At 35.7% G+C, this 17,280-nt stretch overlaps 4 protein-coding genes across 6 annotated transcripts in view; 2 read left to right on the top strand and 2 right to left on the bottom strand.

Moving 5' to 3' along the window:
* The window catches only part of LOC112091326 (zinc finger BED domain-containing protein RICESLEEPER 2-like), a 1,748-nt gene extending 1,654 nt beyond the window's left edge, over window positions 1–94 (top strand). The window contains exon 3 of the mRNA XM_024164681.1: window positions 27–94. Within this exon, the coding sequence (XP_024020449.1) occupies window positions 27–94 (68 nt within the window). The remainder of the gene's footprint in view (window positions 1–26) is intronic.
* Window positions 95–874: 780 nt separating this feature from the next.
* Window positions 875–4,316, top strand: LOC21390255 (uncharacterized membrane protein At4g09580). Its single transcript, XM_024164676.1, has 4 exons — window positions 875–1,464; window positions 2,202–2,472; window positions 2,563–2,733; window positions 3,879–4,316. Exons 1-4 carry the CDS (start codon window positions 1,199–1,201, stop codon window positions 4,008–4,010), a joined length of 840 nt encoding a protein of 279 aa, XP_024020444.1. The 5' UTR covers window positions 875–1,198; the 3' UTR covers window positions 4,011–4,316.
* Window positions 4,317–5,245: 929 nt separating this feature from the next.
* Window positions 5,246–9,022, bottom strand: LOC21390254 (50S ribosomal protein L21, chloroplastic). Its single transcript, XM_024164679.1, has 5 exons — window positions 8,554–9,022; window positions 7,967–8,047; window positions 6,319–6,420; window positions 6,108–6,182; window positions 5,246–5,499 (listed from the first exon to the last, which is right to left on the bottom strand). The coding sequence occupies exons 1-5, from the start codon at window positions 8,869–8,871 to the stop codon at window positions 5,419–5,421; spliced, it is 657 nt and encodes a 218-aa protein (XP_024020447.1). The 5' UTR covers window positions 8,872–9,022; the 3' UTR covers window positions 5,246–5,418.
* Window positions 9,023–10,890: 1,868 nt separating this feature from the next.
* LOC21390253 (calcium-dependent protein kinase 11) lies at window positions 10,891–16,972 on the bottom strand. Of its 3 annotated transcripts, XM_024164678.1 has the most exons (9): window positions 16,233–16,972; window positions 14,011–14,154; window positions 13,776–13,928; window positions 13,554–13,669; window positions 13,183–13,350; window positions 12,975–13,008; window positions 12,784–12,890; window positions 11,800–11,971; window positions 10,891–11,406 (listed from the first exon to the last, which is right to left on the bottom strand). In XM_024164678.1, exons 1-8 carry the CDS (start codon window positions 16,795–16,797, stop codon window positions 11,837–11,839), a joined length of 1,422 nt encoding a protein of 473 aa, XP_024020446.1. In that variant the 5' UTR covers window positions 16,798–16,972; the 3' UTR covers window positions 10,891–11,406; window positions 11,800–11,836. The 3 variants fall into 3 exon arrangements, with proteins under 3 accessions (XP_024020446.1, XP_010094966.1, XP_024020445.1); XM_010096664.2 differs by having other exon boundaries at window positions 12,784–13,008; XM_024164677.1 differs by having other exon boundaries at window positions 10,891–11,403; window positions 12,784–13,008.
* Between the last annotated feature and the right edge of the window lie 308 nt (window positions 16,973–17,280).

Raw genomic sequence — 17,280 nt, 5'->3', positions numbered from 1 at the left:
TTTTTTTGTTATGTTTTCTTTTCAAGATTTGTCAAATTCTGTTGCAACACATGAGGGGCAAATTGGGAATGAAGATGCTATTATTCTAGATTAAACAGTTTGGAGTGGACTAACTTTTATTTCATATCATATTTTGCGACTATTTTTATATGGACTGTTTATCTTTATATGGATTATTTATTCTGGATTAAACTGTTTATTTTATATGGACTATTTTGCATGTTAGAAGGGTATCAATCTAATTGAAATATTCTAGTTGTTTTTATATTAGTTATCTGCTTTCATTTTGTGGCCGTTTATGGTTTTGCATAGATTAAAATTGGTTTTGCATAGATTAGTTATCTGCTTTCATTTTATGATGAAGTCATAGATTAAAATTGGTTTTCACCAACTCGAGTAACCCGACCCTACCCGAGGTCACCTGAAAAGTTACGGGTTTGTAGATTTAAGAGAGTGTCGCGGCCCAAAATCTTCTCAACCCGCACTGGTCGGGTAGGCTCAATTTTTCGGCTCAACCCTACCCTACCCGGCCGATTTACACCCCTAGTTATATTACAATATTTTTTTTTTTACAAAAATTTAAATTAAAAATTTTTTTTATAATATTTTTATCTCGTATACACAACTCAAGTCTAACTCGCAAACGAACATACCTTAAAGTTTTTTTTAAATATAATCAAGTGTAGTAAGGACTATGTTAAGCCTTTTAAACCCGCACCAAGATCAAAATATAGCCTCTTGATCACACTATATCGGGAGGAGAAAAACACATTTCTTATCGTAGTATCTCCCTTATTTTAAAATAAAATAAAATAAAAGGTATATTTTTTTTCCTCGTGAGCCAAGGAACCAAACATCAAATAGCATGGTGGGTTCCAGACTTCCAGTAAAGAAGAAAGAAAGACAAATATCGTAGTCAAATTATCAAACCCCTCTCCTTTTGTGTATTAAATTTTCTCTCGCCAAAACCAGAAAATTACACACACAAAAAAGGGTCTTTCTTACACTTTGCTTCTTCAATTCAATCAATTCACATTCATTCATTTCTCCTCCAGATTTTCTCCAAACTTTCTAACACAAAAAAAGAAAAGAAAAGAAAAGAAAAGAATTGCCCAATGAGCGATCGTCGTCGCCGTCGCTAAAGATAAGTCGGAAAGTTCTCCGTTGCCGCCGCTCCGATTCGCCGCCGCGCCTTCCAATGGCTGCTCCGAGGAATCTGGCCGTGGACGCCGGCGTCAGGCTGTCGAGAGACGAGGAGAACGCCGCCGCCAAGGAGGACGATTCGCCCTCCGCAAAGAAGCCCAAATCCGAGAGGTTCCCGCTCACGCGCTGCGAGTTGGCGTCCGCCATGGGAGTCTTCTTGATCTTCTCCGCCGGCCTCTTCTGCATCTACTCCACCATGCCCTCCGCCGCGTACGGCAAGCTCAAGCTTCCCCGCACAATCTCGGATCTTCGCATGCTCAAGTGCGTTTGTTCGACTGTTTCTCTCCATTTTCCCATTTCTTGTTTTGCAATGCTTCACAGAGGAATTATTAGATTGTGCTTTTATGTTAATTGTAGCAGATCTCATCTCTCCATTGAAATTGGAGATTGATATTGAAATCTTGTTAGGTTTCTTATATATTCACTTTCTAGGGGGAATGAATTTTAGAATTCTTTTATTATTTTTATTTTTATTTTTATTTTTGTGGGTTTGGGAATGTAGGCAAATGCATTGAATAGATCCATGATGTTTTGATGTTATGAAAATAAAAAAAATAAAAAAAAGCCTACAAGACCACATGACATGGGTTTTGAAAAGGTTGGAACATACTAGTGGATATAAAGTAAAATATGGATTCTTGAAGACACGATATTGGTTTAATTTGGTACTGATTTACCAATTCTGGGATTTATTGAAATATATTATTCTGGGTTTCCTAGAGTTTCAAGGTTGATTTGATTGTCAGACTGATACTAAATCTCATGGATTTTAGGATCTTTTAGCTTCTCTGTTTCTCTGATGTGGTATTTACAAGTAGATAGTCCTGGCTTTCGTACCTGAAATATGTACTTTGGTTCTGAGATTTCAGTAAATAGTTTTTCCATGTAAATCTAGCTTAGTTTGATTTATTTTGGTCATCTGAACTCTATGTACACTCTTGTTTGTAATCAGCATTTGATCGTTCCCTGAATGTTGTGTTGACTCAAAATTTCTACAGAGAGCATCTTGCAAGTTATTCGAAAGATTTTCCTGCGCAATTCATTCTCGGTTACTGTTCCACGTACATCTTCATGCAGACTTTCATGATTCCTGGAACAATTTTCATGTCCTTGCTAGCCGGAGCACTTTTTGGTGTCCTCAAAGGTGTTTTCTTAGTTGTTTTCAATGCTACTGCGGGAGCTTGCTCGTGCTTTTTCTTGTCTAAGTTAATTGGGAGGCCTTTAGTTAGTTGGTTGTGGCCAGAAAAGCTGAGATTTTTCCAGGCAGAGGTATTACTTTTCTGTTTAGTCTTTTTGTACAGCTACACCGTGCTATTTTGCTATTCGTTTAGTCTTAAACTTCAATATTTTTCTATCCAGATAGCAAAGCGTAGGGAAAAGTTGCTTAACTACATGCTTTTCCTGAGGGTAACTCCAACATTGCCAAACCTTTTCATCAACTTGGCGTCTCCAATTGTTGATATACCATTCCATGTTTTCTTTCTGGCAACTTTACTTGGTCTTATTCCAGCAGCATATATCACAGTCAGAGTAAGCGGCCTCAACCTTTTATTTTATTTTTTAAAATTTTCAAGTACTTGCATTTATGTAATTTATTTATTTGCCTACAAATGCAGTTTCACATACGGAATTAGATAGTCAACTGCTTACGTTAGTTTTACAAACTTTTAGCTCGACCACTATCTGAAATGGTTGTATCTCATTAACGGCATGCTTAGTGATTATTCTCAATCATTTCTTTTCTTCTTTAACTTATCAACTATGTATTTGCGTGGGAATTGATTGTCAATAGACTGGGTGGAAGAGATATGTCGGTTAGGAAAGGACACAAAGCTCAATTATTAAGTGGACGTTTAGTTCATGAATTCAAAATCATGATTCAGAGCCATTTTCGATTTACGTGTGTTTTTTGTGAGAGAAAATACTGTAGCAAGCAACGAACTATGATCTGAACCATGACACGAATCCACCAACCAAACGCACACTAAGTTGCTCAACTTGTACCTTCCTTATGGACCAAATGAAAGCAAGGATCATTATTATGAGCCCCACAAAAAATCAAGATATTTATTCTTCTTAAAAACAAGATACATGAATCTTTATTAAGAAGTATGAAGCTATCTAATTATTATTGCTCTATTAGAATGTTGCTCTTAAAACTTTGAAGTTGAATTGTTCTACTTGACAGTGTTTCGTATATATTAGTGAACCAAATTTACTCATTTATTGATGTAGCAACTTCGAGAAACCAAATTTGTTCATTTATTGATGTAGCAACTTCGAGAAACCATATTTGTTCATTTATTGATGTAGCAACTTCTAATTTTCCCATAAATAAAGACCTATTTTTATGTGACGCAGTGTTTTTGCTTTGAGTGATTAATAAATTGTGACATTAGTTGGTTGGTGACTTGATAAAACTACTGTTCTTTCCCCCTTTTTTTTCCGCTGGTAAAAATTCTAAAGTTTCTGAACAAATTCATGTTCTTATATAGCTAGACTTGTGTTTTATCAAATATGGCCTTTGTGATATGGTTCTCTAGATACTTGCCTCATTTGATCTTTGGACCTTTGTCTGAACTTCTAGTTTCTTTTAAGCTGGTTTTTCTTTTGTTTCTGTCTGAACGTTTTGGAATAATAATTTTCTGTATGGTTGCTGATTATGTTTTAACCAGGCTGGCCTTGCTCTCGGGGATCTTAAGTCGGTCAAAGATCTATACGATTTTAAGACTTTGTTTGTGCTTTTCCTTATTGGTTCGCTTATCATACTCCCTACCATTTTGAAGAGGAAACGAATCTACGAATGAGAACTTCTGCTAGTTAGGTTCCACAGTCCTGTCAAAGGCAGCTTATTATGTGCCCTTCGGGCAGGCTATAGATTGTAAGCTCTAACAATGAATTATACAGGTTAGTTGTATTAAAAAGAGTATATTGGGAATATTGGTATTGATATAGTCCAGAATATTCATTCTTTTAATAGAAATCAAATTCATAAACAAATATTGGAGGAGATTGTGCAAGGAAGGATATTTATGATTTTGTAATGCTCATGAACAATGTAAACACTGACTAGTTGTTGTATCACGGTTCTTCATTTTAATGACAATGTCGAAAACTAATAGGTTTATTTATCCCCCCCCCCCCTTTCTTTTTTAAGAGTGAATGACGTGTTTGAAACTCGTTTCAAAATGATTTTATTTTTTGTATAAAAATGGAAATGAAAACGTTTTCAATCTAAGACAAAAATCGTTTTTAAAAATGCGTTTGGTAGTTTTATCAAGAGATTGTTTTCAGTATAAAAAACCCATTAATATTTCTCTCGCTCTCTCTTTGTTCGAGAGAGAAGAAAATGAAAACATTACACTAAATTAAAAAATTATTTTTATTTCTATTTTTTATCTTTAATTGTGCTAAACACCGTTTTAAAATCGTTTTCATTTTTTATTTTTTAAAAAATGTGAAAAATAAAAATAAGAACAATTTTAAATACGGTATTTGAGTTGAACTGTCCTGCATATCTTCTTTAACATGTTTGAGTCATTGGTATGACTCAATGCTTTATAAGCAAAAGTATTACACTCTGTACTTTATGTCTGCTTTAATTTGACAATTGCATGTTCAACCCGATTTTATTGTATTTCTTTTAGGGAGGCTTCAAATTACATTGGTTTGGAAAAGTTGTAAATTGGATGGCAGTAGCTTATGTCATCTAGAAACTGGTCCAATCAATATGATTTAAATGTCCTCGGCGGAGACAAAAAGCGTGTCTACTAGAGTCCTAAATTGGCATCTATCTCCAATTTGGAAGCTATCCTAATATGAATTGAAAGAGTCGATTCAACTAAAAATACAAAAAAACTTTTTTATTGACGAAAAACTTGTAGGGCCCGACTTGTACAGGAACACCTGCAGCAAGTAGAGACGTTTTTCTGTATAAAAAAGAAAATGATAATTCGTCTAATGTATATAGTGCAGATGTTGAAAATTCTTTAGTATAGTGAAACAAGTGCAGGTGTCTGCCTATGTCCGTGGCTTGGCAAAGTCGGGAAAATTTGGTCCGTCTTAAAAGAACTGTTGGATTTCAAAAAAAGAAAAAAAAAAGTAAATAACTATATTAAATTGTTAAATCGCAAATTTGATTCAAATAATATCTTACAAAAGAGAAAGGCAAATGAAAATTTCCTTGACAAAAAGATTTGAGATTAAAATCTTGTATCATACAGCAGCCTCGTCAAGTGTGACAGCGGGATAGTCTTGATAGCCCGTGATGCCTGTTATCTTTATCCGGGTAATTGGCTGCAGTATCAATTAATATCTAAATCAATTCTAGGTTTACTAACAAGAAAAAGGGCAACAAAAAGGCAGAGAGCTAAAAAGCTTACTTTAGAATCAAACATATGTCAAGACAGTTGACAATTCATAAAGCCTTTGATTTTCTTTGGTAATTTTTCTTTTTCTTTTTCTTTTTGTCTAATTTTGTCCCATAGGACTTCAACTCAAGACTCAATACATTAAGGCCCGTTCATTTCACCAATTCGAATTTTTAATTTCAATTTTGTTACAGTTAAAAGCTCTCACAAAAAATCGCATTTGACTTTTTCTGCTATAGTGAAAAATTCTCACATAAAATCACATCTCAACTTGAATTGAAAACTCGAATCCGCAAACTGCACGAGACCTAAAAGAAACTTTCACACACACTAGAACACCAAGTCTGCGAATGTAATTAGATGTAGCTGAACTAGAAGAATAATTCACACCCGTAGCGTTAAGGTTATCAGTGAGAGGCAGCAAAGATTTCCTTTTTGTACTAACACACATATATATATATATGTAAGAATCAATTAGAAGCATGAAATACTTGTGGTTATAACATAAGATCAATGAGATGAACGGTCAAATACCTGACGGTGACCAATATTTCTCCGGTAATTTTTCTTCTTCTTATACTTGAAGACGATTACTTTTTTATCTAATCCCTGATGAAAGAACATATAACAAGAAGAGGCAGTGAATAAAATATTAAATAAAGAAGATAACTTGCTATATGGACACTCAGACAGGCTCATTTTGAAGAGGCTAAAAATGGGGAGTGTCATGAGAGTAGTAAATTACTTGCTCTTCCACTACTGCGTGTACAGCGGCATTCGTCACCACTGGCTTGCCAATGTATGTGCTGTTTTTTGTTCCCACAAGCAGAACTTTCTTGAGAACAATCTGCGCAATATCCAACACTTTTAACGTGCTAAGAACTGGTAAGCACTAAGGCAACAGAGAAAACACCGCACAACTCCAAGATACATGGCAACGCGGCAGGTAAACTTTCTATGGTCTATAACTATGGTATAAAAACCTATAAACTCCGGGAACATGCCATTCAATTTTGAAAACCGAAATATTTCAAATACATATTTCCTTGCAGAATATCTTTGCTCCACACTAAGAACTAGAAAGGTATGACTTGTCATGTAATTTTCCAAGTTTACAAGCCTTTATCTCCTTAAAATCCTTGCCTTCACCACTAACCTTCCAATTTTCATTGCTACCATAATGAAGATTCTAAAGCCAGAGTCAAAAGTAGACAAGCTTCTCTTGTCAAAAGAAAGAAAAAAAATAAAGAAAAGAGAGAAAAATTCACCTTATTACTTAGGCAAACCAAATATAGTTGGAAACTAGAAATTCAAAGCAACATGCCTGATTGCCTTCATCATATCCTACCATCACCATTTCTAAAATCAGCAGTCCTGAAAATGTGAAGCCAAGTGCCGTGCTGCAGAAGCCTAATTGCACCCTCTCAAGTCATAAAACTCACTATCCACCAAGCTTCTTGAGATACTAAAACTGAACCAGCCCAGTTAATCTACTAATCCTACCTGGGGAACTATCAGTTTGACTCAAGTCTAGTGGCTTATCAAGTTTCCATAATATTGACTTGCATGCCCAGAACATATTTCATCAATATGATTTAATGCTTGCAAAAATTGGAAGAAACGCAGAAAGATCATTAAATTTAACAAATTAATGCATCAAAATCAGATCAGACTGTATGAGGGGAGCACAGAAACACACAAGTCAAGCGTTCAGATTCCTCAATCACATAGACATAATGCAATGTAACGAAGAAAACCTTTCAAACTTACATATAAAATTAAGATCAAAATTCAAATATTAGAGCTTAGACTATTCATGATGTCAAACACTTGCTCGTGAAATCATCCTCCAAAACAAGTTATATAAGTGACTCGCTCCAGCTTCTCAGTAGTATGAAAGAACATTCTTTATTAACATCCCCAACCTATTCTTAATTTTGCTCCGTTTTACCTTAAGCAAAATCTCGAGCATGAATTTCTTAATAATTGTAGACCTATTTATAGTTACAAAACACTTCCAAGGGTCTCCAATTACTACCTATACACACTCTAACAATACCAACTAACCTCAGAATCTACAATTTTCTGTTATCATTCTGGTTTTGTCGAGGTCTTCGGAAAAATGATGAAACTACATGAATGTTATCACCTATAATAGCACTGAGACCGGTACCTATTGACAAATTACTCTTTGTACTTAGATGCATGTAGCCACGTACAAAGCTACTCAAAAGCCCAACCAACAGATTTGAGTCCCGGACCACCAGAAAACAAGAGGCCTAATTTCAATTTACAAGCTACTAGTATACATACTTTATAACAGTCGTACAAAATATACCAACAGAATTCAAAGTAGCGTATAACCAACAACAATAACAACAAGAATGCAATACCTTATCATTAATATTGGCCCCTTTAAGTCTCTGAGTGTAGATAAACCGCCCAGGAAAAACAATGTATTGGCGCGATCCTATCTAAACAAGGCCAAAATAAAACAAAATCCTCATGTGAAAACCCAAAACATCTTATTGAGCCAAAAAAAAAAAAAAAAAAAGCAGCATCGTAGCATTTCCAAATATTCATCTGGAAAAGCCCAAAAACTTAGCAACAACCATCCGAGTAACCGCAAAATCACAGTAAAGGTTTTTTTTTTTTTTTTTAAGCATAGTATTTTCGACAATGTTCATCTAGCAAAGCCCAAAAATATAAGTAGCATTGAGTATTGTCATCTGAGTAACCGTAAAATCATAGTAAAAGAAGAAAAAACAAAAACAGTATTTTCGATGATATTCATCTGGGAAAGCCCAAAAACACAATTAGCGCAGAGAATTGTCATCTGGGTAACCACAAAATCATAGCAAAAGATGAAGGAAAAAAAAAAAAGAAATCGACAATACTCATTTGGGAAAGCCCAAAAACACAAGTAGCACTGAGAATTCTCAAATGGGTAATGTCAAATATCATTCAGAAAACGACATACCATAACCACAGCGAAGATTTCCTCGCGCTTGGGGGGTGGCTCCTCCGGCGAGGCTTCGACGGCTGGTGCGGCGTCCTCCTCGAGCTTCGGCGTCTCGACCTCGGCCTCGAGCACCGGCGGCGCTTCGGACTCGGTGGCGGCGGCCCTCGGAGGAAGCGGGAATGCGAGGCGATTCGAGGAGAGAGAGAGCTTGTGGGAAGAAGGAAGAGAGAGAAAGGGGAGATTAGGATTGTTAGAGACAACTGGAGTTCGCAGTTTGTGTGAGATTTTGCATTGAACGGAGAGAGAAGAGCACAATGAGAGAGTTGAAGAGGCCATCTTCGAAAGGAAAGTTGAAAACTGGAAATGGGTAATCAAAGCTCTCTCCTTCTATCGTTTAATCAATCCTCTGTTCGTTTGGTTTGTCAGTGTGGCTTGGAGTCTTTGCCCGACATTCTGGAGAAGGCTTATCCTATCACTCACTCCTCCAATAACCCATGTAAGCATATATTATGTAGCCTTTGAAATATACTTTTGGCCATTTAAAAAAAAAAAAAAAAAATATATATATATATATATATATATATATACTTTTGGGAAAATTACACTTGCTACCCATGTTTTTACAATATTACTATTCATAACCAATATATAGGGTAATTGAGTAATTAAAGGTGTGTTCATTTGCACAACTTAAGTCATGATTTGGGTTGTGTATGTGAGAAAAATATTATAATAAAAAAGTTGAATTTAAATTTATATAAAAGAAAATATTGTACTAATATGACTTGAATCATGACTTGAGTTGTGCAAATGAATACACCATAAACAATCCATTTTTTTTAGTGAGGACTTTAATTCTATATTACACACACATATATTGCTGAATTTACTAAAATAGCATTAAACACAAAGTTTTCTTTCCTTAGTAAAGTTAGGGCTGTCAGTCGGTTATTAGCTGGCAGATGTGGCATAATCGGTTCTGATTAAAAGCATTTGGTTTTTAAAATGTGAAATTGAACACGGAGACGTTCGGTTCATGAATTAAAATCATGAGATTAGAACTATTTTTGAATTTTACGTATATTTTTTGTGAGAGAAAACACTATAACAAACCATAAACTATGATTCGAATCAGGGTACGAATCCCCTTACCAAACGTTCGATAATGAAAAAACTGGTTTTTGACTAGTGTTGGTCGGTTTCTGACGAACAATTTCAATAGGTTTTGGTGGACAATAACCAAGTAATTTATAGGTAGTAACCTAACAGTTCACAGTTTTTTTTTTGTTTGGGTAATCATGATAGATACCCCTTGAAAGTGCATGAGTCAAGAATTTTTACTCTTTTACTCTTGATTCATAACCTTTTTAGTTAATTAATTATACTAACAAAATGATATTTATCGAGAGTAAGAAATAAATGTCAAATCTCATATATTTTTAAAGATAAATTTTCTATTTTTTCTTGTTGGTGTTGTTTTTAAATTTTTAAAACATATTATTTCATATAATTAATATAAAAATAAAAATATAAAAGCCTCCGTCGGTTCGGTTTCAAACCAAGATCAAATACCTATTATGACTATTTAAGCGTGGCACTGAATTTTCAATTTTTCACAGTTGGTTTTTCGATTTGGTGGCAATCAGTTTTTGTTTTTCAGTTTCTAGAACACCGCTCGTTGAATTTGTTCCTGCCTCTCCCTTCACCCTCAAAACAAATCTAGAAAACTGCAACTGAAAATTGGAATATCACGTGGATGAATTTTCCTAACAACCAACAAATTTTTTCATTCCAACCACGGCCAAGGAATTGGCTGTGAATTTTGCAATGCTACCTCAAATATGAAGGATCAAGTTACAATACTCGAAAATAAAGGGTTCATTTTTTACATAATTGGAATGTCAAGGGTTACTTGGGTAATAGATTCTTTGCAATTTTTATAAATTTCTCATTGGGCGAGAAAATTTTGAAAAAAATCCATATAATTAGCATCTTTTTCCTGCTAAATCGTGTCCAAACACTGCAAGATATTGTGAGATAAGATTAACAAAACACTCATATATGCAAGTAAATTGAAATAGGAACTAAAGAAAATGGTATTAGGAAAGAAGTGTTATGTCAACAATTCTTAGTGTATAAAATAATTTTAGGGAAGGCTTTGTAGAAAAGTTTAAATTTAAAAGAATTTTCAGTAATTTCTAATATTAGAAGGGTATCCGGAAGAGATTGAAAGACAAGGAAAGATATATATATATATATTGAAGGTAGAATGAATTGTGTAAGTATTATGAAAAAGAAACATCAAGACCCATATCAACACGTACAATGGACAAAACACAACTAGAAACTTCCTCTAACCAAAACCAATCCTCATTTAAGGTAAAAGGCAAGACTCGCTAGTATGGGCTGCTGTATTAGTCTGATGAGAATATAGCAACATAAACCGGACATATGATATTATTGAAAATAGGACCTTTTGCAACAAAAAGAGCTCAGATCATTTACAGCTTTTACTGCATTAACAAGTTGGTTTCACCAGCCACCCTAAGGCCACTATTCTTGGCAAACAAGGTACCCTCCTGAAGTGCTAAAATCTCAAAAGTCAAACGGAGGGAACACCGCCATTATTCTTTTGGAAAAAGCGCTAAACACAAAACCTGCAGCATTTCGAACCAAGCCTCCAACAATCACTACTACAAAACTTGAGTGAAGATCCACAGAGGCATCTACATTGAGCTTCAAAGTATCCCCTCACGCTGCTGAAAGGCTGCAATTTGACAGCTTGAAATGCTCCAAACTCCGCCAACCACAACCCGACATGTCTATTACAGCTTCCTAAACCTCTCATAAATCCCCATAAACCTCAACCTACTATAATGATTATGGAAACAAACATTCGTTAAAATTACTCATCCCCCCAATTTTGGCACACAAGTACATAATATGATTATAAAGCACAAGAAAATGAAATTTAGCAAATACAACATAAAAGTTGAAGTATATGGATGTTTTGCAGCATGTGCTTTAGGACCAAAGATATATATAAACCTTAGCTTTATTGTGGGCTTTGTCAGTATGGCGTTTGAGGATTTCTAATTTCCTTTTATTAATTGTTCTTAGCAGGAGGGATTTTTTTTTTTTTTGGTAAGAACAATAAATTAAATGGCATATCAAAAGAACAAATAAAACTTTCTTTCAAAATGAGAAAAGGTCTAAGCATGTAGGCATTGAAATTGAAATTCTTTCAAATTGCTTTTTACCTACCTAACTGTACAAAAGATTGCTCATATTTAGTAGTAGCTCAAGTTGAGTCTCTCACTCCAAAGGCGTCCGCCAAATTGAAGGTTAAATTGTTTCTTAAGCTTCCACTCCTCCCCACGCCTCCATCAGCCTTCCTCATCATTGCTGCAAACTCGCCATAGTCTATTCGTCCATCCTGTGAATGAGCCAATTGAGCAATAAATTTTCTTTAAGCATTTTATCTTCAAGACAAATCAATCATCTTTGTTCACATTGTCAATAGATTTAGTTTAGGAGAAATGAAGAAGAAAATGCCAGAGATTACGTAATTCAGAAAGTGTAAAAGCAAGGGATGTAATTATTTGTCATATGAAAATCAACAGAGAGAGAGTTGAATAAAACAACAAGCTTGAGGGCTTTGTTGATTCTGAATGCAAAGAGGAGAATTTTTTTTTTTTGGGGTGGGAAATGTGAGGAGAAGGGTTAAAAAGGGTAAGTAGAGGTTTGGTGCAGAGAAATATCAGAATTCGACGTACAAAATATGGACAAGTTATATATATAAGCTAAGGAAGATAGCAAGTATTCTTATTCTTTTTCTTGATAGTGATATATCTTCAGACTAATAGGAGTAATTTTTTTCCCCCGTCTTCCGATATTGATTATAAAAAAAAAAAAAAAAAGGAAGAAATATTACAAAAAACTTTCACCATTCGTACCTAATTGATTAAAGGTTATAAACACTATAAGTTCCTCATATTATATGCAACAGCACTTAACGTAAGATCATATAGGAAGTTCTCTACTAAGTCTCCTTCATGAAACTTTTAAATGGTTATTCGACCCTTTTTTTAAAGGAGAATTATAAGCCTTTATAACTCTTTTAAAAGAACCAAAAAGAACAGATAAGGTGAGTTAGATTAAGGATAATGAAAATGCAATGTTGAATAAATGACTCAGAATCTATAAGGAGAAACTGAAACCTAAAAACTACGTAAGCAAAAGACTCACATTGTCTTGATCAATTTCTTTGATCATCTCATCCAAATGGACATCACCTAGACCAAATTCTTTGCAAGCATCTTGAAACTCGTCAATGGTGATGTAACCACTACCATCTTTGTCAAAAAATGAGAAGGCCGCAATTAAATTCTCTTCCCTCACCAATTTATTTAAGTGCAAGGTAGCAGCAAGAAATTCACCGTAGTCTATTGCTCCACTGTTGTCTATATCAGCCTGTCAAAGTTGTTCATCACGTTAGATAAAAACATTATCGCAATGGACATCAAATTCACACATTTTGTGCATTTAACGTTTTCTATGTGCATCTTAGTGTGTATATATTGACATGTATTCACTTGACTACAAACATAGCGAACATCATCTCAAGGTTTAATATGATCTATTTACCGCATTCATAAGAGACTTGATTTCAGATTCCATTAGCTCAGAACCAACTTTTTTCAGACCCTCTTTAAGTTCCTCAAATGTTATTGTCCCACTATTGTCTGTGTCAATCATCCTGAACAACTCTTTTAGGCCGCCGATTTCTTCCTCTGAGAGTCTTTCTGCGATAACCTACAAATGAACTTCTCACATTTAAATGCATGCACAAAGGAAAATCAAATGAAAAGGAAAAATGAAATCTAAGACAAGCATTTTCTATCCTGGAACAAGAAGAATGGATTTCAAAACTTGTGTTGGTAAGTAGATTTTTGGGTCCCTGTCATGTGATCTACTTGCAATTTGGAAAAGAAAACGAAAAATTTGAGAAAACATACTCGCAGAGCCATCTTTTTAAGTTTATTCATTGCTGCGAACTGCTTCAGGCGGGACAAAACCGCAGAGTCTAATGGCTTGTCTGGGGCAACTCTGTCATCCATAATCCACGGGTGGCCTAATAGATGAAAAGAATTAAAGTAATAGTTCAAAGAAAATGCACCAGTGTAACCTTCCTTGCACATGACAACTCACCCAAAGTAATAGATAGAAAAGAAACTTACATAGGACTTCATGGGCAGAGATTCTTTTCTTTGGGTCCCTTTCAAGCATCTTTTGTATCAGATCTTTTGCACTTTCTGAGATGCTAGGCCATGGTTCAGATTGAAAATCTAGTTTTCCGTGTAAAATCTGTCTGAATATCCCCGATTCACTTTCTGTTACACATTTCAGAAGTTATAAAAGAGGAAAAAAGTCACTGTTCCTGAATCCAGTTTGTAATATCATCAAGAGGCCTACCTGCCCAAAAAGGGGGAACCCCACTTAGTAAGATGTAAAGAATTACCCCCGCACTCCATACATCGACCTCCGGTCCATAATTCTTCCGCAAAACCTCAGGTGCAACATAATAGGGGCTTCCAACTACCTCATAAAAAGTTTGTCCTGGAGAAGGCAAAAGAAAAGAACCATTATTATGTGATGGATACCACTCAAGAATCAAGAAACTGAAACAATCCCATATGAGAGGAATGAAAAGGAATGTATACAAATGCCATCTATACATTCCCATCTTACCAACAGAAAACACTAAACTGAATTATGCCCCGGGAGGCATTGTGGTTTTGTTTAAACCACACCGGACATTTCAGAAAATTTACAAACATGATGTACTTTAGATCCTAAAATCCAAAAAATTTCGTGAAACATGATGCAATTCAGATCGTGCAATCCAGAAAGTTTCATGGACATATGAGTTCTCTAGCTCACATGCATAATTAAATTCCCAATTGTTACAAAAACCATTAATCAGATACAATATTAAAGCTCACCACCATGACGTTTATCACAATAATTAACCAATAGATACATGTCGAAGAAGATAGCTCTCTTTTGAAAAATGGGCACCTCATCATCTTACCATATTAAGAATAATTTACTGAACTTAGTTTCCACAAAACACAACTATCCAATTAACAGATTGCAGAGTACTTTGAGGCTTCTGGGTTCTGACAGAGGAGATTACATATTATTAAAATCCCTATGCCAACTAGAGGTGTTAATTGGGCTGGGCCGTTCCTGCTACAGTAGTCAATTCGGCATGGCCTGATTCTGTACTATTATGGGCCGGGCCGGCCCGGTACGCCAGAAGGGCATGAGTTAGGCCTCATGTTTGAGGCCCGCAGCCCAGGCACAGCCCAGGCTCGCGAAGGACCAGGCTCGCGAAGGGCCAAGCATGGCCTGCGAAGGTCCAGACCCGCGACATGAATTTTAATGAGATTTGAGACATTTTAGTGCCAACCGGTCAACCTATGTCGTCCAGTCAACCAATCATTTTCTTGTAATTATTCATATTATTTCAATAAAATCACAGGTTTTTAGGTATATGATATATTACTTTTTTTTTGTCATCAAATATGAAATTATAAAAAAAAAAAAATTCTAAAAAAATTGTTAATCATAAATGAAACTCAAGTGCATTAAGAAAATTAGGTTAAAATTGAGTTTTGAGGGGAATCCAGTGTAATCCGATCGTCTGGTAGCAGAGAAATTGTAAGTCACCGATTGACCGGTGAGGCGGTCGACTGGTGCCTGCTCAATTGCCATAAATTGAACCGTTGAACATGACTTTTAGTAGGGCCGGCCTAATAAAGTCCTAAAGGGCCGGCCCTATGAAGGTCCTACATGACCATTAGTAGGACCGACCCATAAAGGTTTGGGCCTGGGTCCGGCCATGTGCTTGGGCTGGTCCAGGCCCATGACGGGCCTGGGTCAGAAGGGCCGGGCATGGCCTTTTGACTCATCTAATGCCAACAACTGACCGGTAAAAAACGACAAGGTTTTACTCTTCCTAAGGAGATTGAAAGCTGTACCTAGTCTTAATCATGAGAGACCAATAACATGCCATCAGTGTATAAGCAGTTAAACTTTGAAGTTTAAAGTAATATTCTCAAATCTGAATTACATGGTACTTAAAGAATCTGATAAAATCAATTATAATACATCTTCCTAAGCCACATATTGTTAGTTTTTTCGTGTCTTCTCTCGCCCCACAAAAATGAAAAAATTCATTTTTTACATATTTCTAAGTCCTTTAACTCTTGCTTTCTTCTTCTTCTTTTCTTGTGATAATTTAAAACTCTTCTATCATTCAAGACAACCACGATCACATTAAAAAAAAAAAGCAATAAACTGCAAATACAAAGCAGAAAAGAATACCAAATATCTAAATCACACTTCAAATCAATCAAGCACACCAAGAAAGAAACTTGAGCTCGTTTAGTTCGCTGATTCGAGTTTTTAATTCGAGTTCAGATGTAATTTTATGTGAGAATTTTTTATTGTAGTAAAAAAGTTAAATGTGATTGATTTTTTAAATTTTTTATTATAATAAAACTCAAATTTTAAATTCGAATTGTAAAATGAACGGCTTTAATTTGATCCCACCAAACCAAATAGAAATATACATTTTGTCATTCCAAAATCTCACTCAATCCCAAAAAAAATAAATAAATATATCTAACCTGGCTCGTAGAAGACAGAGAGACCAAAATCCGTGGCCTTAAGCTGGGCATCCTCGGAAGTCGAATCGAACAAGAAATTCTCGGGCTTCAGATCCCGATGCACAACCCCAAGAGAGTGACAAGTCTCAACAACCCCGACAATCGTCCTTATCAGCTTCACGGCCTCCTTCTCACTGTAATGCCCTTTTTCCACAATCCTATCAAACAACTCCCCTCCCGCACACACCTCCATTACCAGATGAACGAACACCGCATCCTCGTAACTCCCTTCGATCCGTACGACGTTCGGGTGTTCGGAGAGGTGGTGCATGATCTGAATCTCCCTCAGAACGTCGTCGTAGTCCTCTCGGCAGAGTAGCTTCCGCTTCGGGATCGACTTGCAGGCGAAGTGGGCCCCGCTCGATTTCTTCGTGCACAGATAGGTCGTCCCGAACTGGCCTTGCCCGAGCTTCTTGCCCATTATGTAATGGTCTCTCAGCCGTGGTGTTTGGTACGGAAGAACCGTCGTTGCTATGAGCTTCCCCGACGACGACGACGATGACGATGATACGCTCTCTTTCTTCATCTTTCTTTCTTCTCTCTCTCTCTCTCTCTCTCTCTATATATATATATATATATATTGTTTGTGTCGAATTGAGGTGTGATGTTATTGAGAAGAAGATGCTGTCATAGATTTACTGGTTTGTTCATGAATGATGTTGGGTTTTGATCATCTCGGTGTTGATGATCCATTTTGTTGCGGATAGTCAGGAAAGTGGGAGAAATATGGCTGGTTAGCTATTATTGGGTTTTTTTATTTATTTCAAAAATAAAAAATTTAATATTCCATGGTGTAGGACCATGATTTCATGTAAGACTGATGTCATTCAGCTGGCCATTTCTTTTTTATTATTATTATTTAAAAATTCAGTAACCCATGATGAAGTAAAAGGTGCGTTTGTAATTGATTTCAAAACGTTTTTGTTTTTTGTACGAAAATGAAAATAAAAACGTTTTTAGTTTTATTTTTGAGTTATTTTTGAAAATGCGTTTGGTAGTTTTATTTAGA

Source organism: Morus notabilis, unplaced genomic scaffold (assembly GCF_000414095.1).
Source record: "Morus notabilis unplaced genomic scaffold, ASM41409v2 Scaffold411, whole genome shotgun sequence".
Lineage (NCBI taxonomy): Eukaryota > Viridiplantae > Streptophyta > Magnoliopsida > Rosales > Moraceae > Morus > Morus notabilis.
The sequence above is the reverse complement of the archived record's forward strand: the minus strand, read 5'-3'. Positions and strand labels throughout refer to the sequence as shown.

Excerpts from the sequence above, each read along its gene's own strand:
- LOC21390255 (XM_024164676.1), top strand. The coding sequence starts at position 1,199 with ATGGCTGCTCCGAGGAATCTGGCCGTGGACGCCGGCGTCAGGCTGTCG. Across the intron at positions 1,465-2,201 it reads TCGGATCTTCGCATGCTCAA|AGAGCATCTTGCAAGTTATT; the intron begins GTGCGTTTGTTC and ends AAATTTCTACAG. Across the intron at positions 2,734-3,878 it reads CAGCATATATCACAGTCAGA|GCTGGCCTTGCTCTCGGGGA; the intron begins GTAAGCGGCCTC and ends TGTTTTAACCAG.
- LOC21390254 (XM_024164679.1), bottom strand. The coding sequence starts at position 8,871 with ATGGCCTCTTCAACTCTCTCATTGTGCTCTTCTCTCTCCGTTCAATGC. Across the intron at positions 6,421-7,966 it reads GGGCCAATATTAATGATAAG|ATTGTTCTCAAGAAAGTTCT; the intron begins GTATTGCATTCT and ends GATATTGCGCAG. Across the intron at positions 5,500-6,107 it reads GAAATATTGGTCACCGTCAG|CCAATTACCCGGATAAAGAT; the intron begins GTATTTGACCGT and ends TTGATACTGCAG.
- LOC21390253 (XM_010096664.2), bottom strand. The coding sequence starts at position 16,797 with ATGAAGAAAGAGAGCGTATCATCGTCATCGTCGTCGTCGTCGGGGAAG. Across the intron at positions 13,351-13,553 it reads TTAAAAAGATGGCTCTGCGA|GTTATCGCAGAAAGACTCTC; the intron begins GTATGTTTTCTC and ends GTTCATTTGTAG. Across the intron at positions 13,009-13,182 it reads TCAAGTCTCTTATGAATGCG|GCTGATATAGACAACAGTGG; the intron begins GTAAATAGATCA and ends CAACTTTGACAG.